General features: G+C 33.7%; 1 protein-coding gene across 1 annotated transcript in view; it reads left to right on the top strand.

Moving 5' to 3' along the window:
* LOC106749496 (tubby-related protein 4-like) overlaps positions 1-3881 on the top strand; it is a 15930-nt gene extending 12049 nt beyond the window's left edge. Inside the window, exons 2-3 of the mRNA XM_014629036.1 lie at positions 3081-3248; positions 3825-3881. Coding sequence (XP_014484522.1) covers positions 3081-3248; positions 3825-3881 — 225 coding nt within the window. The remainder of the gene's footprint in view (positions 1-3080; positions 3249-3824) is intronic.
* Positions 3882-12047: the final 8166 nt, after the last annotated feature.

Genomic DNA, 12047 nt, shown 5'->3' with positions numbered 1-12047 from the left:
CCCCCCCCCCACTGTCCAAAACGTTGCTGACCCCTCACGCCGCCGACGGACGCGCAATTTAAAAAGAATCGTTTATATTTGATTCACCCTCGTACTTCACAGTTGAATACTACTTGCTTTGCTCGCAGTGAATCGTTTAACCGGTTCTTTTAGCGAGATTCTATTAATTTAGTGTATTAGCTTATCTAATTTTCCGACTAACTAACAAAATATCTCTATTAGATCGTGCCTTAATTACATGCAATGCAGTGAATACGCGGGCAGTGAATACTGCGCATATGTATTATCTGATTTTGTCTACCAGAAGTTATCGAATACGCACGTGTGGATTGCTGTGACTATCATCCGTAATTCAATTTGAAATTTCATTAAAACTCCGTAATATTATATAATATAAGAATTTTGTGCTCATAGAGTTATATTACACAATATTTCAAGGAAAACTCTTCTACGGAGGAAAAAAGAACGTTGTTTCCCTGTAAATTAAAGATTGATGTTAATATTCAAAAAATGCACTTAGGAAAAGTTCGTAGTTATATTGAAAAAAATAACAAACAATAACAAACATCTTTTTTCGCACGTCTTCTTTGAGGGAGTGATGTTGATTAATGTACTATCTGAATATATTTTTATAATAGATATTCGATACTGTATTAAATTGAGAAAAATAGAGGGAGGAAAAATTAAAAATAGGTCTATTAATTGCAAGAATACCAAAGGACGAGGATGTGAATTACCACCTAAATCTAATATTTTCTGTATATGTGATTGTTTCATATGTCAAAATCTTTCCCCGTCGTTTCAATTTTTTTGGGCAGATGTGATATATTAATATATACTAAAAACAAGTGTAATTTTGTTTTCGCAAATATACGCGTGCTTAAAATTGCTTATTTCGGGGCAAGCTTAATATATCGAGGTGCAGAAAAATATTTTATTTTAATATCGCTTTTTTCAAATGATAGAAAATATTCTTTGTCGTAAGTGTTAGGTGTAGAACTTATTTCTCGGTCCTTATATTTAATCAACTGCAACAGTTATTCAAATTAAAATTTTTTTCTCGCCATTTTAAAGTCTTTCTCCTATTGCCCGTATCCGGACATGATGACATTTCTCATTTTAAAGTGCCACCCTTCAAAACTAGTGTAATAGTTGACGGTGCTGCTTATATAATTTCAAAAAATAATAGTGAAAGTGATGTCGTTCGAGGAGCAGCATGTCAGGCACTGCCTCCTTTTCGCATTCCAATTGAAGAAAAATATCTCCGAGGCTAAGGAAATGATTTGCTACGTCTTAGGTGAAAATGCTATGTTTTATAATACGTGTAAAAAATGGTTTCAAAAGTTTCAGGAGAGTAATTATAATTTTTAGAATGAAGAACGCTATGGACAATCAAAGAAATTTAAAGATGAAGAATTGGAACAGCTTTTGGAAGAAAATCTTTGTCAGATTCAACCAGAGCTTACAAATGTACTTGCAGTGACTTAACAAGTTATTTTGAAACGTCTATATAAGCTTGGTAGGATTCAAAAGGCGGGTCGTTGGATTCTACATGTCCTCAATCCTGGAAACAAAAAAAGATGCCTCGACATAATTATGTGCCTGTTATCAAGATTGAAAAAGAACTTTTTGTGCAAAATAATGACTGGTGATAAAAATTGAATACATTATAATAATATCAAAAATTGTGGGTTTATCCGGGTGAGTCATCGACCATCACCGCAAAACCAAATATTCACGCAAAAAAGTGTTCTGTGTATTTGGGAACATCGGCGTTATTTATTATAAGTTGCTCAAACTCGGCGAAACTGTCAATTCTGAGCGTCATCAGCAATAATTGATTAGATTGTCCGATGTACTTGAAAAAAGAAGATTTTTTACCGATGCTAGAAAGAGGTACTCGATTTTGCTGTAGGATAATGCGCAGCAGCACACGGCGAAAACAACCTTGGGAGTCAACTCTGAAATGTGCTGGGAAATTCTCTTTCATGCGGCGTATTCTCCAGACCTCGCCCCTTCGGATTACCAACTTTCCCGATCCCTGCTACATCAACAGGTTGATTCTTACTTCAAGTCTCCCGAGGAGGTCGACAAAAGCTTCGATGAGTTTATCAATTTCAATCTACGATCCTTTTTCTAAAGCAGATTTCGTCAGTTATCCGAAAAATGCCAGAAGATTGAAAGATTATTTGTTTTTTTGTAAATAGACAACATACTTTTTTTAGAAAGGTCGAGAATGAAGTTATACACCTAATAGTAATACTTACATATGCACAACAGTCTGAGGATGAGACCCTTTCATTGAAATCCTCGCCACTCGAAACTGTCACATTTATATGACTGTCACATTATTTACAGATAGACTTCAGTGAACAGAAAGTTTAAAATTGGCATAAAACAGCTTTAAAATATCTCTTAAAGTTCTTTGAAAAACGTCTTTAAGACGTTTCTTAAAGATATTTCTTAAAGAATTCTTAAAGATATCTTGAAGTTATCTTATGCGCCGAATTTGAATATTCTACTAATTGGAAATGTCATGCACTAACGAATAGTAACGCACAGTTCTCTATTCCATCAAACATTTCATTCAATGCTGATTTCGACTGAACGTTCGCGCTTTATGATACTGAAGGATACGATAATAACGATAATTAAAGAAACGGATTATTTATAGCAGTTAATTCATCACTCTTCGTGACATTCCTATAGAGACGAAACTTTACGGAGTGAATAATGAATCAGCTCAAGAGACGCCTGTATCATGATAATTCAATTATCTGATTGATGGTTTTTTCTAATAAAATTTCTCATATAACTTTCAAGAAGGTGTTTCATTTAACCACTTCTCGACGAATTAATTAGTTAATTGGGCCACAATATTTTACATGACAGTTCATCACAGTTCCACCTGCATCATATATATTTCGAAATAATTGTGGTGCTTATCGTGATTGATATTGTCTTTTTCGAAAGAAATCATTAAAAAGTCTCTTCGTTAATACGTGAAATCATCGATCAAAGACATGACGTCTTGCGCTACGTCGCGAACAAGTAACTACCGTTCTTCTTTTGTTTACCAGGACGAAGGATGGAAACTCGACCGTACAAATTACTACCAGGAGGGATGGTTAGCCACCGGCAACGCCCGCGGCTTAGTAGGAGTGACTTTTACTACGTCGCATTGTCGTACTCGAGCCATGGAACTTCCACTTAGGGCGAATTACAACCTACGAGGGCACCGCAGTGAAGTAAGTATCGCCTTTAACTTCTTGCCGTCGGCATCGAACCATTCGGAACCATTTCAACAAAAGGGATATTTCATTTCATTTTTCTTAAGTTTCCCCTCGCTGAAAGTTTGAATGTTGCTCATTATGGAGCAAGTCAGCTTCGATTTTAATCTCTCAAAGATTTACTTACAGGTCTACTTGAATTATATATATTTCGTAGTCCCTCCTATGTTTTTTATTTTTTTTTGTTTAAGATAACAGTTACAAATCGGAAAAGAAGATATGATTCCTGCTATCATTCATTTCCTGCGACTTGCTTAATATTTCAATATATACTATCGACATATGAAGTATACTTACATGAAGTATATTTCAAGCACAAAATTTTGGTATTCTTCAATTACCAATATTGCAACAGATAAATCTAGAATATTCTTAAATGTATTAATACATTGTTGCATTAATTTGAACACGTTTCTTTTCACACTCTATACTCTATACTGTCACTCCGATTTCTTCGTCGGCAGTGACTTTCAATCGTGTCAGTTTGTTGTGTTTCCAATTTTACTGTATCTAAATTGTTTTGTCCGAATTCAGATAGGGGTGTCGGTGATAAAATCATTGATATTATTACATTATGACGTTACCAATTAGATATATGATATATATGAGAGTAGTTTGTAAAGTTTGGTAAAACAGCAAGTAAAACACATTTTTATGAAAAAATAAATTTTATTTTTCAACATAACCTTTAAAATTATGTTGAAAACTACACACTACAATAAATAATTGGAAGATAATTGATACAACGGCCTAGTGATTTTGTAATTTTTTCATCCCGTCTGAAAAATGGTCAAGTTCTGCAAAATAGTCGTTGACAGCGGTGATAATATCCTAATTTGACGAAAATTCCTTCACACCGTGCCAAATTTTTTTTCGGGAACATGAAGAAGTCACACGAATCCAAGTATGAGGGATATAGTGGATGAAGTATCAATTTGGAGCTCAATTCACGCAATTTTACCATTGCGACGGTTGATGTGTGGCACGGAATATTTTTCTGGTGAAAGAGCACGTTTTATGCGCCAATCATGGCCGTTTTTCTTTCAATTCTTTCAAATGGTCCAATAATATCGCATAATAGACTTTCGTTATTATCTTACCTTTTTTCAAGTAGTCAATCATGATGATTTTTTGAGAATTCCAAAAAACAATGGCCATCAAAAACCGACAAGGCCTTCCCAAACGACAAAACGGTCTTCACATTCGTCGGCGCACTTTTACTAGTCGTTGTCCATTGTTTTGACTGATATTTGTATTCTGCTGTGAAGCGAATCCAAAGTTTCGTTTATATTAACGAACTGACGCAAAAAGTCTTTCGGCTTATGATTAAATATCGCTAAACACTGTATTGAAATGTCTATTCGAATGCGTTTTCAGTCAACAATTAACAATTGCGGCAAAAATCGCGTAAATAGCACTTTCATATTCAATTTTTTGTGTAAGATATTGTGCACCTCTTCAGTTATGATGCTTATAGCTTCAGCAATTTAGCATATGTGTACTGAATGATTTTCCATTACGATATTATGGATATTTTTTTTAACGATTTTATCTCTGGTGACCTGAATTGGGTGTCCGGAGGGCGATTCATCTTAAATGCATATATGACTACGTTTAAACTCATTTAGAAATAAACAACGTTGGTACAAAGTCTCCATAAACTTCGTTCAAATCGGCTTTGATCTTAGCGGCTGTTAATTTCTTCAAATAATAATGTTTTATGACGGCAAGGAATTTATTTTTTTCCATTGTTGTGGCAAATGCGAAATTGATAGATTTAGATGGCTATTAAACGTTAACTATGCATCGTGTTTAGCTGAAATTTTGACAGAAGTTGAGGACATGAAGAATAATACTTGCCAGCAGTGATGTTATTTTATAAATTATGGCGCCATCTTATAGAAATTTACCAAATTTTTCAAACTGTCTTTGTATACTTTTTTACGAAGGACAGAGAGCAAAAATGATTGATAGTCAATCTTTATTCAACTAAATTTCTTGCTGTCTGCATGAGCAGTACATTATTGTGTGTGCATAGATATTAACATAATGTCAAATAAAACGCAGTAGCGCTTCTGAAGATAGATACTGAAACTACTATATAAAATTTTTTCTTCAGTCTACTATATTGGTGCCTTACACTCACCTTGGCACTTTGATTACATTATATTACTTTTTATATTTATATTACTTTATATTACTTTTATTACATTTACATTATTTTTTAAAACTAAGTTTTTAAGCTTATGTCTAATAGGTGAATAATATTTTAAAATACAGTTTGTATACCATCACTATTTTTGTTTGTTCGCATAACTTGCAGAACTTTTGTATGAAGCAAATGTTATTCTTGATTTCTTCAGTTCTAGACGTTCAGTTCTAAACGTCATAATGAAATAAAAACTAGGAGAAACAAATATAGTTTTTAAACTTTTTTCGTTTTCGTAATAAAATCGACTAAAACCGGGTTATCTTAATATATATATTATCATCATGCAAAAAGATTTATGATTCTATGTAGCCGGAAACAAATACAGCTTATTCAAAAAATACAGTGAAAAAGCATTCCGAAATATTTTTAAGGCAAGAAAGATATACGGCCAGTCATAAACAGATTGCAACACAATTTTTTGATAAATTTTGGAACGCATCCCATAAATAAATTCAATTCAATACAAGAATTTGCTTTTCCGTAATTTTCAGGAAATATATTTTCCCATTAAATACAAAATGGGCTGCAAAACTCATAGCAACAACTTTTTTCTAATTGATCATTCAAGAGACTCCATTAATACAGTTCCATTTCTTAGATATGTTGACTTCGAAAATTAGGCACATGTTCAAATATTCATCATGACCATTGATCATTTGGTGAATTAACAATGATGCTAGAAAGCAGCAGTTATGATGCTGCAAACATTCCAAAATGATAAGCCCGATTGAAAATTTTCGATGTCACTGTCCAAGAAATGGGACTGCATTGATGGAGTTGTCCCCACACCGACACATACACAAACGCGCACGCACACACGCGCGCACACACGTGCACAAATTTTCGCATATGACCCATATATGCCCCGCACACGCACATACAGATTGCAAATTGAAAGTTGTAACAATTTTTCCCGATGAATTTCGTAACCTATCTCCCGGCTAATAGAAAAATGTATTTCCTGAGAATAATTAAAAAAACATATTCTCTTCTTGGACACAGGATGCGTTGCGAAACTCATATGAAAAAAAATGCCATTTTCAATCTGTGACTGAGTGTGCGTGTGTGCGTGCGAGCATATGTGCGTGTGGTCGACAATCAAAGTTTGCAACACTTTTGGAACACATCCAGTGTCTAATGGGAAAATTTGTTCCTTAGTAATTCTTAGGAGATATTTTTTTCCTATTGAATATCAAATATGTTATTCATCGTAACTCATCGAACAAAGTGTTGCAACCTTTTTGTCACTTACTATACACTTTGTTTTCAAACAGTTTTAACCTTTTTTTTCAATGCAGTTTGGAATGTGAACAATATTTCAAGGAGAAAATTTATTTTTTATTAATTCCCAGAACTTAAGTTTCTTCATTACATAATTGACTGTCTTCTAAAACGTGTCAAAGAATAAGTGTTTAAAACGTATTAAAACCAAATGTACCGATTTTTTATAAGGAAATAGTAACAACACTTCAGATCATTCAGCTAGAATTATCATCATTCGGTTCACACGTCCTTGCTGCATTTGTATACATTTGATAATATGTCAATACTTTACAATATATTAACGTAACAAATACCTTCTTAAAATGCTATTTCAGTTAAGGTAACAGTTCCAAGATGAACTATAAAACTCAATAAAGTGGAATATTTCCGAAGGAACAGTAGCAGATCTAGTCAAAGTGAAGTAACTTTCCTTCACCACTAATTAGACTTTCCTCTCGTAGAATGCTCAGTCTAGTTATTTATGTGCTATCAATTTGCAAACACCATTATCCGAATGTCGTTTGACAAACGATTATACGTTGCTTATAATATCTGTATACATGAAACAATACAACAGAAAAATTAATAATAAGAGCCAAATGATTCTTGGTTTTTGTGTGTAATATTATTTAGAAGAAATATCATAAATCTACAAGTGAACGATAAATACACAATACACATTTTTCAACAATAAACTTCGAATGTTTCTGTTATGTTTTAAAACATTTTCAATATAAGATTCGAAATTAAATAAAACAAAGCGCATGAATAAAAAGAATAAATCATGGTCAAATAAAGCAGTAAATAATAAAAGATTAAAACAATGTAGTAATTATCATCATGTACAAAATATTCTGATATTGATGAAAACAATGAAACAAATTGCTAGATACATTGTGAGCAAAGTTGATGCATAATGCAAGTTGTTCGTTTCTCAAGATATATTACAAATACATCTTCAATTAATCTTTTGATACAACACTAATGTGTGGCTGACTTGATTCTTTCAGGAATTATCATCGCTCGATATATATATATTACAGACCGAAACTTCATTTAATCTCTATATTAATAATAAATGGCTATATGCAAATTAGGACTCCTTTGTGGCCTTTAATCGAAATTAAGTCATGATTCGCTATTAACAAACTACAGATGCACCAGAGTTCATGTTGCGCGATTTAATGAGCAACATTTATACGCCCCGGCCGAGTATCGGCAATGTAGCTTTTTCAATATTAATATCATCGGTTTAAAATCTCGGGATTTCCACTCACCAAGTTTACATCAGTTTTCCTTCTGTGCGTTATTACGTCATGTTTTATTCGCCCTTTTCCAATTCGTGCAACATCGTCCAGCCTATTTCTTCTCTCTTCCGCATCCGTTTAAAAATACAGTTTGTACAATGAAGTACGTTAACGAAGTCTGCCCATCGCAAATTTATGAAAGACATGTTGCGTTCGAACGTCTAGAGATGACATGTACCCCAGGCTTAATTTACCAGGTGTAGAAGTATGAAACCGGAATATTTTTGTAAAAATAACAAGTCTGTTGTTTGAAAATGATAAAAAATATTTTATTCGAAATAATGTCCATTGCTATTTATACATTTTTCCCACTTCTCCGGCAGTTTATGAATTCCACGTCAAAAAAACATTTCTTCTTTTGAAGCGAACCAGCTATCGAGCCATTTTCGTACATTTTCATACGAATTAAAGCGTTGTTCAGCGAGAGCGTGTCCCATTGATGCGAATAGATGATAATCGGACGGAGCCAAGTCTGGAGAATAAGCCGCATGCGTCAGTATTTCCCAACTGAACGCCTCGAACGTTTCCCTGACCCGTTTTGCTGTGTGTGATGGGGCATTATCATGCAGCACAATGACTTTGTGTTGCCTTTTTCCATATTCCGGTCGTTTCTCACGCGATTTAAATCGATCATTTGCTGTTGGCAGCGATCAGTGTTCACAGTTTCACCAGGTTTTAGCAGCTCATAATAGATTACACCCTTCTGACCCCACCAAACACAGAGCATTGTCTTCTTTCCAAAGCGATTGCAGTGGATGTCGATGGTTCGCCTGGATTTACCCATGATTTCTGACGCTTAGGATTCTTAAAATATATCCATTTTTCATCACCTGTCATGATACAATGGACTTTCTCTTGTATCTGTCGAGCAGCATTTCACAAGTGGTTTTTCGATTTTCTTGCTGTCTTTCATTCAGTTTATGCGGAACCCATTTTCCCACTTTCTGAATCTTTCCCATGGCTTTCAAACGAATTGAGACAGCTTTCTGCGTCACATTCAATTCATCCGCGAGTTCTTCTTGAGTTTGAGTATCATCTTCATCCAATAAGGCTTGCAATTCGTTGTCTGCAAATTTTTTCGGTGGTTTCCCACGCTCTTCGTTTCTCACGTCAAAATCACCAGTTTTGAATTTTTTGAACCACTCGAAACACTGTGTTTTACCAAGAGCATGTTCACCGTAAGTTTCGACAAGCATTCGATGCGCAGCAGTTTTCTTCAAATGATAACAAAAAATCAATGCTGTCCGCAAATCCTAGTTTGTAGGCACAAAACTCGACATGTTTAAGGTTATAGAAAAATATACCGGTGTATCGGTTGTTGTGTGTTGAAAATCTTCGTAAGCTGTTAGAGGGAGATGTTGGCGCTGCAGAAGCGGTCTTACGGTCCCTAAACTGATGGCTAGCACCATCTATAGGGAAATTCCGGTTTCATACTTCTACACCTGATATATAGTCCTATTATTAAGCATAATGACCGGTAATTTACAATCAAATATATTGTGTCTAAAAATTCATGTATTACGACTATTTGTCATTCGGTAAATTGGCAACAATGCATCAACACAGTTGATTTGTCATCATCTATCTCACAGATAAACAAATTTCTTTAGATATAATATTCCTATTTATTTAACTTAAATTTATTTTATTGAAACAACATACACGTAAATACAAACACATTATTTATTTTAATAAAAATTTTGATGTTTCATTCAAGAAAATCTTATTATTAAAAAAAATATTATTCTTTGAAGTAACATCTCTCAACTAAATAAAATATTATTTGATTATAATAAATGTATGAAATAAAGCAAATAATTTCATTATATGGAAATGGAAAAATATCTATGTCCGTTGTATCTCAATTGTTTTTATAATGTTTCTGTTCTATTTCATGATGCAGTTGGTTTCATGGATCGAGGGTATATGATTTCAATCTTACATATAAATACATAATGTCAAAAATTGTATAATAGGTGAACAAAAAAGTAGGAAGCTTTTTTGCAAAATTCAATCTTTATTCAAGAACAAACAAAATATATTAATCAGCAAAATATTCCCCGGTTTGCATAAATGACCTTTTGCCTCTTTCGAGTAGCTTGCTAATTCCTTGACGATAGAAGCTCACCGGCTTCAAAGCGATAAAGTCATCAATGCATTTCCGTATCTCTTCAAATCTCACGAAATGTGTATCAGCCAAGTGATGCTGCAGCGACCAGAATAGGTAGTAATCGGAAGGCGCCATATTTGTGCTATACGTCGCGTACGGGAGAAGTTCCCAGCGTAACGCAAAGATGGTGGTCCTGAGTGGTTTTAGCAACATATGGTCGGGCATTTTAATGAAGCAGGATCATTTTATGGCTTCTTTGGCCAGTAAATGGCCTCTTTTCTTTTAATGCATTGCTCAAATCGGTCGATTGTTGTTGGTAACGGTTTGCCGTGATTGTTTCACCTGGTTGTAACAACTCGTAATACAACACACCTTTCCAATCCCACCAGATGCAGAGCAAAACCTTCTTGGATATTGGGCTTTAGCATCGATGTCAAAGGTTGACCAAGGTCAACCCATGATTTTCTACGTTTAGAGTTATCATAAAGATTCCATTTTTCATCGCCTGTAATGATTTTGTGCAGAAAATCTTTTTTCCGAAACTTTGAAAGCAAAGTAAGTGCAATGTCAAGCAGCAGATTTTTGTTTGCGGACAGTTTATACGGAACCCCTCGGCCTTCCTTCTAAAACTTTCCAATTTTACGTTAACGTGCAGAAATGGCTTGCTGTGAAACGTCAAGCTGTTCTGCAAGCTCCTTTTCAGTTTGCGCAGAGTTTATATCCAGCAATGCTTACAATTCGCCCGTTTCAATTTTTTGAGAGCATCCAGTACGCGGTTCAACTTTAAGACTGAAATCTCCTTGGCGAAATTTTTGATACCATCCTTTACACATAGCATGACTTACAGCGTTCTCTCCATATGCAGCACAAATCATTTCAGTAGCTTCAGCAGCATTTTTCTTCAGATAAAATGCGAAGTGGATAAAAAATCGAATATGCTCTTTTGTTATTGTCATCGTGAACACTACTGATTTTTGAAGTTATGTGCATCACACGCCAAACCGCATGACATTTTAGAAGGACAATGTCAATGCTTTAAAACCGTAAAAGGGCGGGAAGATAAATAAAATTTAAATATTTGTTTCGGTTGTATGAAATCTAAAGCTAAGAATTTTGTTGCTCACCTAATAATTTTAATTGTAACAGTATGGCATCCAGGAGGTTCGAACGTTTGACGAAATATAAGAAAACCTATAATATATATGTGATCCTTAAAGAAATTTATTACTGTTAAGCTAGTGATTAATTACTTATTTTGAATATTTGTAATACTGTTGTTAGTAATTTATAATGATTAAATTACAGAGCACACAATGATCTTAAATATTTCAGTGCTTAGGGTTACAATAATTAAATATTACTTTATCATTAATATGAATAATACTTAAATACTATTGCTTAATAATGTTATAATGATAAAATTATACGTTTGAAGAAATTTAATTCTAAGAATTACTGAATTTCTATGATTAAATATTGAGAAAGCAGTTGGAAGTATAGTAGATAGTAAGTACATATTAGACAAATATTCCTGTAGCAGAAGATCTAAAACGCCTCACTGCTAACTAAATGACCCAGGATCAATACTATTCTGAGTTTATATTCTTTTTCATTTTTACTCCTTTTAATTATATTTATTTTATTATTAATATTAATCAAGACCACATACAATCTCCTTAAGTATCTAATTTAATACATATTATATTTATATTAACCAATGATTAATTATTGGCCTAATAATGATTGCAATATTGTTAGTATTTAATCACTGTAAATTCTCTAATAACTCAGTTAAATTTTTGTAAGAGGATACAAAAGTTGAAACTAGCAATGTGTAACAAAAATTTTAATCATCTTTACCGAAT

The sequence above is a fragment of the Dinoponera quadriceps genome, unplaced genomic scaffold (genome assembly GCF_001313825.1).
Source record: "Dinoponera quadriceps isolate SergipeBrazil2010 unplaced genomic scaffold, ASM131382v1 scaffold125, whole genome shotgun sequence".
NCBI lineage: Eukaryota > Metazoa > Arthropoda > Insecta > Hymenoptera > Formicidae > Dinoponera > Dinoponera quadriceps.
This window is presented reverse-complemented; position numbering and strand designations above follow the sequence as displayed.